General features: G+C 38.6%; 1 protein-coding gene across 3 annotated transcripts in view; it reads right to left on the reverse strand.

Moving 5' to 3' along the window:
- The window catches only part of Pmm2 (phosphomannomutase), a 117185-nt gene extending 102913 nt beyond the window's left edge, over positions 1-14272 (reverse strand). For 2 of the 3 annotated variants that reach the window (XM_090377018.1, XM_090377017.1), the window contains exon 1: positions 13840-14272. In XM_090377018.1, coding sequence (XP_090233144.1) covers positions 13840-13899 — 60 coding nt within the window. In that variant the 5' untranslated portion in view covers positions 13900-14272. Of the gene's footprint in view, positions 1-13139; positions 13244-13839 lie in introns of those variants that run through there. The other variant, XM_090377019.1, reaches the window with a different exon arrangement.
- Between the last annotated feature and the right edge of the window lie 763 nt (positions 14273-15035).

Consider the following 15035-nt stretch of genomic DNA (forward strand, 5'->3'; position numbering starts at 1 on the left):
TTGGTGATTCCCTTGTCTCTCTCTCTCTCTCTCTCTCTCTTAGGGTAACTTGGGAATTTTTTTTGGCTGGTGCAGCATAAGTCTCAGGCTTCCTTGCACCATACAGCTAATAATAATAATAAGGCTCTGCCTTATTCTTTGGGAGTTCGATATCCCTGATGAGGTTATTAAGCTCACTTTCTGTGATGTTATGGTATCTACCAAAACGGTAGATACCTTGACATAGATGGCTGCTATTAGAAAAGGGATGACAATGAAGAATAAATACCCAAATATATCAGCTGCAATTCATTCCATGCCTAACAGTGAAGCACTACCTATTCCTGAACCAGCTGACTGTTTTTCTGTACACTCTGATGAAGACACTGATGAACATCAACTTGATGTTCATCAGTGATGATATAAACGAAAAAGTACAGCAGCCATCTGTGTCAAGGGATCCACCATTTTGTCCAAACTTTTATCCTTTTGAACCACATAAGATCACAGAAAGTGAGCTTAATGACCTCATCAGGGATATCAAACTCCCAAAGAATAAGGCAAAGCTTTTGGCCTTGAGGCTACAACGGTGGAATCTTCTAGATCAGCGGTTCTCAAAAGTTGAGCCCATGCCTCCGCTGACCTGTAAAATTTTCTTGGCACTTCCCTTGAAGTAAAACATCTATAATTGTGCAATTTCTAAATTTTTAATATGGTAATACAATAATTCAGACTTGTGCAAGGTCAAATAACATGCAAAAATACCAGAACCAATCGCTCACAGTAATCAGATCCCATGAATACGGTCAGGGAACACTATGCGTTCTCTTCTTCAAAAATACCCAAATATTTTCTATAATTTACATTAATAATACAGATCAAATACTTAGATATCTAATAGTAAAGAAAATCATTCTTAATACATTTTTAATATTTTCCATGAAAATCTTACATAAACTATTATATTGTCCACGATGCACCTGGTAAATTATGGCATCTCCCCAGGTCGCCGCAATGCACAATTTGAGGATCAAGATATCGACGAGGAATATTACAACTTTCTGAAAGTGATAAAGCCCAAGAAACCTATAGGGAAACAGAAATCCAAAGAAGAAAAAATTAGTCAAGAAACACTTGTCATGATGAACCAAAGACGACAAATGAAGAGCAAGAAAAACACTGACAGGGAGAAAATTGAGTATACTGAGTTATGCAAAGCCATTAGAAAGAGACTCAGAGAGGACATAAGAAGATTTAACACAAGAAAAGTAGAACAAGCATTAAGGGAAAACAAAGGATTTAAATCAGCAGCCATGAGCAGTAATACAGAAAGACAAATGATACTGAAACTGAAGAATAGCGATGGTGTACTTATAAACAGCAGAGAAGGCATAATTCAAATAGCAGAAGACTACTATAGAGAATTATACAAGGAGCGAGGGAATGATACCAGCAGTGGGGAAGATGGATTGCAAAGTAGCAACACATACGACATACCCGATATTCTTCCTGATGAGGTAGAACACGCATTGAAGAAAATGAAGAATCGGAAAGCCCCGGGCGAAGATGAAGTTACTGTAGAGTTGTTAAAATTGGGAGGAAGAGACATAACACAAAAACTGGCAAGGCTCTTCACAAAGTGCATTAGAAAAGGTGTGATGCCTAAGCAGTGGAATAATGCAATCATAGTTTTGCTGCATAAGAAAGGAGATAAATCAGAAATTGGAAATTATAGACCAATTAGCTTGTTATCCCATATCTACAAGTTGTTCACAAGGGTCATTACTAACAGATTAGAAAGAATACTTGATGAGAATCAACCGAAAGAGCAAGCTGGCTTTAGGACAGGATTCTCAACTATGGATCACCTTCACGTAATATCACAGCTAATGGAGAAAGCAAATGAATATAAAACACCATTATGCCTGGCATTTGTGGATTATGAAAAGGCATTTGACTCCATACAGCATAAGGCAATGTTTCAGGCACTGGAAAGACAAGGCATAGATACTCCATATATTATGATTTTGAAGAAAATATATGAGAGTGCTACATCCTTTATTAGACTAGACAAAGACAGTAGCAAATTTAAAATCGAGAAAGGAGTTCGACAGGGAGACACAATATCTCCGAAGCTGTTTACTGCTGCCCTTGAGGAAGCTTTCAGAAGATTAGACTGGTCGCAGAAAGGAGTCAATGTGAACGGAGAGTACCTAAACCATTTACGATTTGCAGATGACATTGTGGTCATAAGCCACGATCCCAAAGAATTAGAGGAAAATCTTAATCAATTATGCACAGTTAGTAAGAATTTTGGACTAAAGATGAATATGGCTAAAACAAAAGTAATGATGAACAAGTATGCCACGGAAAGGGAAATAATGATTGAAGGAGCAGTAATTGAAAACGTGGAGTCATATACCTATCTGGGACAAGTTATTAGCTGTAATAATGATAAATGGCTGGAAGTCAAGAGAAGAATAAATTTTGGATGGATAGCATTCAGGAAATATAGTCACATACTGAAGAGCAATATCCCAGTTTCTCTGAAACGTAAAATAATGAATCAATGTATACTCCCCACCATGACTTATAGAAGTGAAACTTGGGCACTCACCAAAAGAATGGAAGAGAAGCTGAGAACTACACAGCGAAGAATGGAACGAATCATATTGGGAATCAGACTGTTAGATAAGAAGAGAAACACATGGATTAGGCAGCAAACTCAAGTAAAGGACATTCTTATCAAAATTAAAGAACTAAAATGGTCTTGGGCAGGACACATAGCTCGAAGACATGATGACAGATAGACTAAGAAAATAACAGAATGGTACCCAAGAGGAGCTAGAAGAAAACCTGGAAGACAAAGGCGGAGATGGATAGATGAAATTCATGAGTTTTCGAGTAGTAAATGGATGGCCAGTGCTCAAAACAGAAGGAACTGGAAAGTTGCTGGAGAGGCCTTCATCCTGCAGTGGATTGAAAATGGCTGATGATGATGATGATGATGTTCTAGATCATTCTGTGAAAGTAACAACATTTCGATTTTAGACTATTCATGACAGTGACAGCATTTCAATTTTAGATCATTCTGTGAAAGTGACCATTCCCAGAGATGGACAGTAGTACGAGTTGATTATAAGTTGTGCTCCCTAAAGTGATTTAAATGTAGTGATAAATCTAGTTTGCTACCCAATCTTATGGATATCATCGTGTAGTTGTCATCCAAAGCTTTCCAATGATACAGGTTATGGAGGCACCAGACAAGTAACTTTTAATTTTAATTTGTATATGAATGATCATGTTAAAGCCAAAGCAAACTGCTGCCATTGTCTGACTGGCTGAAGGTCAATGCTGGGAAACAAAGGGTTGACATATATTTAAAGTTAATTGCAACAGTCATGCTACCTTTGCCTTGGTCACATTATACTGCCTTCAGCAATAGTTGCCCACCCACGACCATCTGTTTTTACTCCCTTCCATAGCGGCAGCACTTGTCCGACAAATGCTATTGTTCTCTCTCAGACCCTGCAGAATTGTCAACTGACTGTCCCACCCCAATAATTCCCATAGCTTCGCTCCTCCCACGCAACCTGTGGCGGTCAGCCCACAACCTCACTGATTGACTGCTCAGCCTCTAATTGTGCCACAGATGTCAATTGTCAACTGAGTGTCCCACCCCAATAATTCCCATACCTTCGCTCCTCCCACGTGACCTGTGGAGGTCAGCTCAAAACCTCGCTGATTGACTGCTCAGCCTCTAATTGTGCCACTACTCATCCTTGTGCCCATTCTATTTTGATGAAGGAGATACATCTAACCCCGCTTATCTGTATTTTACTCGATTACCTGGAACGCTGCAAAATGCCCAAGGGAAACAAAAGGTAAAGCTGACAAACCAACCCCTACATTGCAGTTGGCCACAACAACAGAAATACAAGAGGAACCCGATGATGTGAGGCCCACTCCAGCCCCTAAACATAAAACAAAAAACTTACAATGCCCAAATCTGACAGGGAAACTAGAAGTCAACAGGACCTGAAGGATTCTCAGGAAATCCACCATCTGCAGACTGAACTGGGCAAGGATGCCTAACTAGAAGAGAATACTGATCCCCTGGACCCAGAAGGAACCATCCTGGAAAATAAGATAATCTTAAGAACTGAATAAGAAAACCTATCAAAGATTCAAGTAGTAAGATAACAACTGGACTTAGTGGGCAAATTGTCACTATTTGGCCAAAACTGGAGACCTCATTATTACAAACCAACATAAAACGTGAGAGAGCTACAGTGAAACTGGAGGCCCTCCTGGAGGGAGGAACAAATCAAATGCAACAGCGTGCCACTCCTATACTGATGTGCTGAGGATGACAGAAGCTAAGACTTCTGTAAAAAATGGACCACTACTCAGGGAAAAAAACACTACTCCAGCAGTCCAACTTGTTGGTCCTGCAACCAACAAATCCAAATCGATAAGGAAAATCTATAAGGAAATCTATAAATCTATAAGGAAAATCAGGAATACTAGCATCGTAATAGAGACACAGACACACCAGGAGGCCCAAGAAATAACGAACAACCTGAAGATCCCCACGCTTGACCTTACGGCATCAACACCCAGGAAAATGGGACCGTCAATCATTATCTACAACCTGTACAAATATCTTACACTGGACCAACTAGTGCAGGAAATGTACTGTAGAAACCTACAAACTCAACTACCAGATCAAGACTTAAAAAACTAATTCATCCAAAATACTTGACCAAGTCTAGAGTAACAAAAACTGGATAGTTGAACTTGCTCCAACTGCCTGGCAGGTGCTTACCAACCAAACTGAGTGAACATCAATTGGGGCAGCCACAGATTCAGGAAACACGTTGCTGTCCCAAAATGCTACAAATGCTATAAGTTCAGGCACACCGCCCATAACTGCATCCAGATTGTCAACTGTCGTCACTGTGCTGAGAAAGGGCAAGTTCTGAGAATGTCTGAGCAAATTATAAGGGAAACAAAATGGACCGCAACCACTCCATCAGGGAAAACAAGTGTCCCACATACAGGGTTGTTAAAATTAAAGTATCCCTATGTAGAGAGCTCTCGAGCGAGTTCTAAAGTTCGCACTGAAGAGAAATTTGGACAACAGGTACAATAATAGAATGCACTTGCCATTTATTGGAAAAAAAAATTAGTTACAAAATTTGTCACTATATGGTGCTTGCACAAATCACTTGAACAGCACTACAATTGTTCAACGTGTCCTCCATTTTGGTCAACAACAGTTTCCATTGGAAGAACAGCATTTTCTACAGCAGAATATAACATGTCAACTGGAATAGCGAGCACATGAAGTCTAATGCTGTCCTTCAGATCTGCCAGAGTTTGACATCCTTTCTGATACACCTGCAAGGATGCCTAACTAGAAGAGAATACTGATCCCCTGTTTCATTAAATCTCCCATGCAACCAGAAGTCGCATGGGAGGAAGTCCAGTGATTGGGGTGGCCAAGATGTTTGGAAACAACGGCTGATGACCCATTCATCTGTAACGTGTTGCCTTAGCAATCTTTGGACACAAAGGTGGATGTGGGTTGGTGCACCATCTTGCATGAATATGGTATCCTGAAGGCACCCACGTTGTTGCAGCTCTGGTATTGCAAAATTTGCCAACATTTCATATCTCTGTACAGTGACGGAACAGGTGCGGGGTCCAGTAGGTGTTACCTGTTCAAAAAAATACGGCCCAATCATGAAGGTGGCCATAAATCCACACCACACTGTCACTTTTGGAGAATGCAACGGGACCTCTTGGATAACTTGAGGATTTTCTGTTGCCCAAATGCGACAGTTGTGCGTATTCACTTGTCCATTTAGGCAGAAGTGGGCTTCATCACTCCAAAGGATGTTCCAGGGCCAAGTGATATCCACTGTCATTCGTTACAGAAACTGAAGTGCGTATGTGAAACAAACATGGTGATCTGCATCACCATGCTTTAGCAGGTGCATCTTGTAAGGACAGTACCACAACACCTGATGCATTACTAGCCTTACAGTGGAATATGGCATGTCCACTTCACGAGAAACAGTTGGCACACTTGCACTACCACATGGAGATTGACTTGATAAATCCACAACAGCCATAGCCATATCATCAACATGAGAGGAGTCCACTCATTTTCGACCTCTACCTGGTTGAACACCAAGATGTCCTGTCGCTTCAAATTTCACAATCATTTTGCAGGCAGCAGAAACAATCATAGGTCCAACTGACGCCGGAATTCTCTGATAGCCGCAGCTGCATTGTTGCTGTTCTGATAGTACAGCTTCACTAATAGCACCTTTTCCTGCAACATTGTTGGCATTGCTGCTGTAGTGCAGCCAAACCTCTGTATAATTTAGACTGCTTTGCTTTTATACAGTACAGTAGAGTTGTGGCAATAACTTAATTATGCAAATAACGTAAGTTATTTGCATAATTATAACTAAGATAGTTACGCACCATACAGTGACAAATTTTGTAACTCCCCCCCCCAGTAAATGGCGAGCGCATTCTTTGTTGCACCTGTTGTCCAAATTTCTCTTCAGTATGAACCTTAGAACTCACTCCAGAGCCCTCTACATAGCGATACTTTAATTTTAACAAACCTGTAGATGAAACCTAAATAGTCTCTACCAAATAAGAATCAGCTAGGGGGCCACCCGCTAAACAATTTAATTACAGAGTCAACAAATTCCTACAAATAAATGCACAGTGGGCCTGAGCTGTTGCTAACAAGTTAGGACAAGGACTGAGGAAGAAAACAAGGACATATTAATTATGTCCTCGTTTTCATTAGCAATAGTCACATTGTGTAAGGAAGCCTATGGCCTACGCTGTACCAGCCAAAAAAAATAAAATAAAATAAATAAATAAAATAGAATTTTTTAAAAATTTTAAATAATTAGACAAGCTATGCAACCTGTTCCCATAGGTAATTATCCAGCTGACCTTTGAATTTTCCCAAACTATCAGCCTCTACTACCCATGTAGGTAACTTATTCCAGTAATTTATAACTTGATGGCTAAAATAAAACTTCCTGCAATCCAGTCTAAACATCTCTCCCCATAACTTTGAAATCCCCAATCAACAAAGGAGGATCAAAGGGAGATGCAGGTAATTATAGACCTGTTAGTTTAACTTCTGTTCCAGGGAAATTAATAGAGGCACTGGTTAAAGAAGCATTGCAGGATCATCTAGACAAGACTTCAGTTATAGCTCGGACATAGCATGGATTTGTTAGGGGAAGTCTTGTCTGACCAATTTGATTGGATACTATGATGTAGTCACAAAGGAACTGGATGCAAAGAATAATTTTGATATCATATATTTGGATCTTAGAAAGGCTTTTGATACTGTTGCACATGGAAGACTGCTGCACAAATTGGAGAAGTGTGACATTGGAGGCAAATTGCTAGGGATAAAGGGTTGGTTGAGTGGGAGAAGATAGAGTGATAACCAATGGACACTGCTCTTTGTGGACTAATGTTATTAGTGGAGTCCCCCAGGGTTCAGTGTTGGGTCCATTGTTGTTTTCTGTATTCATTAATGATATTGATGATGGTATATCAGGCTTAATGTCCACGTTTGCAGATGATATGAAGGTCAGTAGGATTGTTAATGACACTAATGACAGTACGCTGCTGCAACAGGATCTAGAAAAGTTGAGTAGACAACTGAGAGGTGGCAAATGAAGTTTAACATTGACAAATGTAAAGTACTGCATATGGGAAGCAGTAACTCCAGAGTAACATATCAACCGTGTGGTACTACACTGACAATGAAAAGGACCTGGAGGTAATTGTGCAGGCAGATATGAAGTTTTCTGAGCAGTGCAGACAGTCTGCAAGAGTAGCTCATGGTGCCTTGTCAATACAGGAATTTTTCTAGCAGGGATAAGGAGGTGATTATCCCCTTGTATAAGGCAATGGTCAGGCCACACCTTGAGTACTGTATACAGGTCTGGAGGCCTCATTTTAAGAAGGATGTAGAGCTATTGGAATGAGTAGAGAGAACGGCAACAAGATCCGTGATTGGAACAAAGGGTTGCTCTTACGAAGAATGGCTTAAGTTTTGCAAATTAGAGTGTCTGGAGACTAGGCACCTGCGAGGTGATCTTATTGAGGTGTATAAAGTCTTGAATGGTTTGAGCATGCTCAATGCTGATAGCATTCTTCCTCTTGCCGAATAATCGCCTGAGAGGGCATAAATTCAAATTGAGGAAAGACAGTTGTAGGATAGATGTGCGGAAGTTTGCCTTTAGCCAGCGGGTAGTTGATTCCTGGAACAAACTTCCATCTGTCATTGTAGAAGTTGATAGCTTAAACAGATTCAAGGCAGAACTAGATAAACATTTGGAGCGAGTGGATGGATGAAATGAGAAGAGGGGGGGGTTGGCTGATGCTACATAAGCTTGCTTTCTTGCATCATGTGACCTTGCAAATGCTTATGCTAATCATGGCCCCTAGTTCTAAAATCATTTATAACCTTGAAAATTTCATCCTCATTCATTTTACTTATGCCTCTCAGAGCCTTAAACACCTCGATGACATCTCCTTTAAGGTGCCTAGTTTTCAAGCTCTGCAACTCACGTATTTGAAGTCTTTCCTCATAAGGATACCTTTTTGCCAATCTCACCTACAAGAAGCACAATGTCTTTCTTTAGGTGCAGTCTCCATACTTGAACACAGTATTCCAAGTGTGGTCTAACAACGGCCTTATATAATGGGATTATGACGTCCTTATCTCTACTAGCAATTGTTCGTTAAATCATTGATAGGACACCATGGGCCATCCTTGCAACCTGTCTACAATGCTCAGAGAACTTCATGTCTGACCATATCGCAATATCCAAGTCCATTTCTTCCACTACTGGCTTTAGTTCAACTCCACCAAGTGTATAAGTTATTTTGGGGTTACTTTTCCCTAGGTGAAACCTTACACTTTGCTGGATTAAAGCATAGCTGCCATTTTTCTGACCATTCCTGAAGTCTGTCTGGGTCACTCTGAAGAAGCTCTGCTTGGCAGTGATCATTAACTACCCTACCAATCTTTACATCATCTGCAAATTTAGAGATCATGCCCTCTATCCCTTCATCGATGTCATTTATGAAAATCAAAAACAACAGTGGTCCTAATAGGGGAACCCTACTTCTTAAATCAACCCAATCTGAGGAATAACCATTTATCACAACCCTCTGCCTCCTGCCCTGAAGCCACCCAACTATCCATCTAAGGATTTTTCCTGTGATTCCAACCTGTTCCAGCTTATAAAGCAACCGCTCATGCGGGACTGAGTCAAATGCTTTGCTGAAATCCAAATAAACAATGTCGAAATTATTCCCTAAATCCAGCTTTTGAGTGACCCTGTCAAAATAGCTGACCAGATTAGTTAAACATGATTTCCCTTTACAAAAAAATCATGCTGAGTATCATTCAGAATTTCATTTCTATCTAAATGATCCAAATTCCATTCTTGATCATTGTCTCCATGATTTTCCCTACTATGTTGGGCAATGTTGAGAAAAAGATCTGAAATTCTCTAGAATTTTTCCCAAACGTGATAAGAGGTACGTACGTGACAAGAGCTTTATCAATCAATTTGACCCTGGAAACATTTGCAAAGCTCACTGTGGTAGAATTTTTCTTTGCACAGTCTGCAATTATTAACAAGAAAGAGTTTTCAGATTGATGGAATACACTTAAATAGAAGGGGTGCAAAAATATCTGCTGATGCCACAAGGCAGTGTTGATGGATCTGGAAAGTGCTAGTTTGAGGTTAGGGGTACAACTAAGGTGACCATACGTCCTTTATTTCAGGAAACTCATCTTTTAGATTTATTTATTTTTTGAAAACCCACTTTTGTCGTCTATTTTTGTTTAGTCATTTAATTTTTATTGTACGAATGGAACCACTTAATACATGGTCCGATTTCAAGAAATCTTTTACTACTACTTACTTCTTATCACGTCATAACTCACTTAAAATGTTAGTGTTTTTTAGTATAACCGTCATAACACGAATGTTTTGGGGAAGACCTGACGTAGCGAGTATGCTTTGCATGGAAAAGGCATGCTAATTATCTGCTGCTGAAGATATCTATTCTGCTTTTGCTATTGTAAAAAAGTGCATACAAGGCTTAAACAAGTAAGATTTGGAGTAATAGTGCTGCTAATGTATAATTAGGTACTTTTGAAATGTGATACTCTTATCACGAGATTTGATTAAATTAATTTTTATTTTTTACCCCTTGGCACCTAAAAGAAAATGTGTTTTCAACGACAAGTTGCAGGAAGAATTTCCTTTCACTAAAAAAGCTAGTGCAGAAAGTTATGTCAGTGGTGAGAAATGTTCAGCTAATTTTAGTATCGGAAATAGTGGCAAAGCAGCCATTATACAGCATTTACAGACAACAAAACACAAAGAAGCTGATGGTAGGGCTTCATCAAGTAAACTAATAACCTTATTCTTCAGAAACAATACTTTTGATGACAAAGTGAAACACTTGGCCCTTTAAAGAAGCAACTTGGTATTATCACTCAGTGCAACATAACCATTCATTTCGTTCAAATGACTGCCCTTCAAAATTAATCAAAAAGTGTTTTGATGAAAAGTATTCTTGCGTTAGGACAAAAACAGAAGTTATTGTTCAAAATGTTTTTGGTCCATACTCTGTTACTTTAGTCAAAGCTGATTTATCTAAAGATCTAAAGTAAATTATGTTACCATTTATTTAGACTGTTCTAATTGCGGTAATATAAAGTTGTGCTTGATTCTTGTAAGGTATTTTTTTTTTTGTACCAAACCAAGGTGTTAAAGTTAAGGTTTTGGGTATGTAAACCAAGTGAAAATTCTGACATAATAACAACTTGCATCAAGGAAAAATTGCTGGACAGATATTAAACTACTGAAAAATTAATTGCTTTATGTGCAGACAATACCAATTGTAATTTTGGTGGTCTCCAAAGAAAAGGCAAAAACAACGTTTTCCATAAAATTCAAAAAAACCTTAGGCAATAAGTTGTTTGTGTCAATTGTGCCAGCCACACCAATACTAATGCAACAACTGCATTAGCATTGGTGTAGAATGCCTCCCAGTTGATATTAAAGTTGTATTAGTGAAAATTTATTCCTACTTTTACATCTACACAATTAGAATTGAAAAATTTAAGGAAATATGTAATGTTATACACGTTCAGTATAAAAAACTACTAGGTTACAGCAAAACTAGATGGTTTACTCTTCTACCGGCTTTAAAAACTTTCCAAGCCACTAAAATTGTATTTTTTGGAACAAGAAATATGTCTCTCAGTTCTCAAACTTTTTTAATGATCCGTTACCTGAATCATGGTTATTTTTCATTCACAGTCAAGCTTCAACTTTTCATCAACATATTCTAAAAATTGAATCTCAAGATATTTCTGTTTGAAACTTTTGACAATTTAAATGAATTGAAATTAAAGTTGAGTAAAGGAAAATATCAAGAATTTTTACCAATGAATATTAAGAAAACATTTCAGAATTAGAAGAAAAATAAACAACGTTTATGTCAAATTATTTAAGGGATCAGTTCAATCATTTTACCAAACCTGCATTGACTATTTGAACCAATGGGTTAGAGCCTTCCTAGAAATGGAAGTATTTGAATGGATCCTTTTGTGAGAAATTCTGTCGTGGACAAGGTTTCTTTTATTTCAAATAAAAGAAAACTGAATACTGACGATGGCGAGGTATTCGATGAAGTTTGTTATGTTAAAAATTATGTTACTAAGGGAAAACCCAAATAGCGGCGTGAAAATGAGGAAATGACCTGCCATCATAAATGGGTTGAAATATTTTATTGATAAACAAATATCTTTTAAAAATTGTAGAATTTTGTCTATGTCTCCCGGGATCAAATGCTCCTACTGAGAGAATATTTTCAGTAATAATATGTGGATCAGCGAGAAAATACAACTAAAAGTTGAAATAGTGGAAGCATGCCTTTATACTAAATGCAATTTTGATATGAGTTATTTCATTTTCTCCGATAAAATATTGTCACTGTAGGTATAACAGAGTAACAGTAGCAGCCACAAGCTGTTGTTGTTATTATTTGGTTTTTAGGAGCATTAGCAACTAAGGCCATATTGCTCCAGGATATGCGGTGGTCATTCCCTGACCTTTCTGCATCCTCCGTATTTGGTGGTGACGGGCTCAAACCCCGGTCTAATCAAGAAGCGTGTGCTACGCACTGCTGCTCATTCCCATCTGGCTATGGAGGCACCCCAGCGACAAGCAGTGGTGAAACTGATTTGATACTGTTTCTATTATAACATGCAGAAGCCAGTAAAAGGAGTGTAGGGTTATAAGGACACATATACATGCTTCTACACTAATACTTAGGAATATGAAAAATAAATTTGAATTATTGGTTAAGTCATCAAATGTGGACATTGTATGAATATCAGATATGGCACAATTCATGCATGGGGGGTGCAGAATTTGAATATGGCAAGTACAATGTGTACAGAAAGAGCTTTTTTTTTTTTTTTTATAAATTTTTAATCTACTAAGTAATTACAGCACCAAGGGTTAATCTACGTCACTCTCAAATCTCAGTAAATGTAGCTTAAAATTATGCAATTTTAACAACATTATCTCATAGTTTCACAAAAACTCCTTAAATTTTGAGAATTGAAAATTATTTTCTCAAAATAACATAACAGTTATTTTTGGAGCTGAATCATTTTAAGTTATTTTTAAAGTGAATGTCCAAAAAGCAAGCGTCAAACAATTTAAGAAAATGTTAGCCATTCATTCGAAGTTTCTGATGACACAACAAAATATACTAGAATCATAGACAAAATATGTGATCTTTTAAACTCAGTTAATCCCAGGGGCTTGGCACACTCAGGGTCCTGAACTGAATGTTATTCTTCTATTTCTTGGTGATTCCTTCCTACTTCTGACTCACTCGGGGTAACTTGGAAATTTTTTTTTTTTGGCTGGTGCAGCATAAGCCTTCTTTGCGCTGTAAGGCTAATAATAATAATAATCCATTTGGTTCAGGTTATAAAAAAAATCTCGTATACCCATGAATGAGACTGACTGGAAAAATGTATTTACTGGAAACATACATACTTTAAAATATGAAGAGAAGTCTAATAATAACCCCAGGTGCTCACATCTGGTGAGTATGGGCTTGGCACATACAGGGTCCTGAGCTGGATATTATCATTCTTCTTTTTCTTGGTGATTCCCTCCCTCTCTCTCGGGGTAATTCAGAAAATTTTTTTTGGCTGGTGCAGCATAAGCCTCAGGCTTCCTTGCACCATATGACTAACAATAAAAATATCCACTCGCAGCAACCAGCTCGTGGGGGAAGTAAAAAAAAAAAAAAAAGTGTGACAATATAAACTACAGGAGAAAGTGCGTCCAGTCCAAGGTACAAATCGACGCTATACTCCAGAACATGGTGCACCTTCAGCCTGCCATGGTCTTGGGGTGTTTATTCCCCCTCTTCCAGCTGTTTTAAAATAGGAAAACGATTTGCCGATTTTAAAACAGCGGCAAGGGTGGGACAAACACCCTAACTAACGCTAACCATAGCAGGTTATGCACGTGATTTTCAAAGGGGCACCGTGTTCTGGAGATTTACCCAAATCGACAATTCGGCTGAAACCACGGCTGACTGTCCTGTTTTCGGCCGAAAACCATACAGTGCGAAACTATATTTACTTGGAAGGGTAAAACTATATTTAATATAATTACGTATAGAAAATTATATTAATTATCTTTTTTTTTAAATTAACACTTTATATTACTATAAAACTATTCGAACCTTGCGCGGATTAGTTAGCGTTCCATCGACATCAAACAAGTATACAGTTCTTCCATCCATATCCTATATTGCTTCGAGCTGAAATTAAATGTTTTGGTTTCGATTAACACGATCCATTCACTTGCATCTGGATTTAATACTAGTTACAACTTCAACTTTCTTTTAAGCGATAGATTTTCTGTCCGTTCACGAGTAATTTCTAAACTACGATGCACAGTTTACATCCTTATAAATTAAACAAGTACGACAATTTATTTTCATCGAGATACAACGTGTCATTCAACGTGTGGCAAACGTACATCATAGCCATTTTCCAAGCAACTCCCTACTCATTCCACATGGTAAATATTGCATTTGACATTTTCCCTACCTACAGCCGTCGTAACACGATTAGTATAACCACCGTCCACCCCCACCGGGGTAGAAAAATAAAATCCCGAGTTCGAATCCTATCAATTACTCAAAGAATTTTTATGGTCCCTTTCCACGACGTGACTGAGTTTGTCGGGTTGAGGGCGGAGTAGCATTGTTTCTTCTCCTAGAAACTCGCGTTTTTCGTTAAGCAAACCGCCAGACACAATTTATAAACATACATAAGCACACGCAATTTCAAACATATTTTATACCGCGTAATATGGTCTAGGTTCCTAATAAGCTTAAGACTTACAACCAACCACACACCCCAAACATTGTCATGGAGATGCCTTTACGGCTAAACTCCAGATCTTGGGTACAAGTTGTCTCTGCGCAGTGGGCGTGGTCTTAAACAGAGATATTGTACGGTCGAGTTCTGTGTGAATGCCTTCACTATCGTTAGTCTTAGTTAGGATGTTTATCCTCCGCCTTACCGCTATTTTTATAGCGGAAAACTAGTTCCCTATTTAAAAACAACGGTAAGGGATATTTTGGTAAAATTTCAGAAACGGTACCCCTTTCAAAATGGCGGCGAGGACAGGAGGGGGAATTCGTGATTGACGGGTTGTGACTCCGCCCACTCACTGCGTTCCCCCTCTTCTCCTCGCCCAGCAGATGTCAAGTGACACGCGGCACAGCAACAAATATGGCTCATGAAAACAAAGGCAGATGTTTCCAGATGTTCAGGAGATTACGTCACACTGGGCGGAATCAGAACCAGTCAATCACGGCTGTATTGCTAGCAGTCTGGAAGGGGTACCTTCTAGTGTACTGAATTTTAT

This window comes from Mastigoproctus giganteus, chromosome 7 (genome assembly GCF_048544385.1).
Source record: "Mastigoproctus giganteus isolate SK-2022 chromosome 7, ASM4854438v1, whole genome shotgun sequence".
NCBI classification, from domain to species: Eukaryota; Metazoa; Arthropoda; class Arachnida; order Uropygi; family Thelyphonidae; genus Mastigoproctus; species Mastigoproctus giganteus.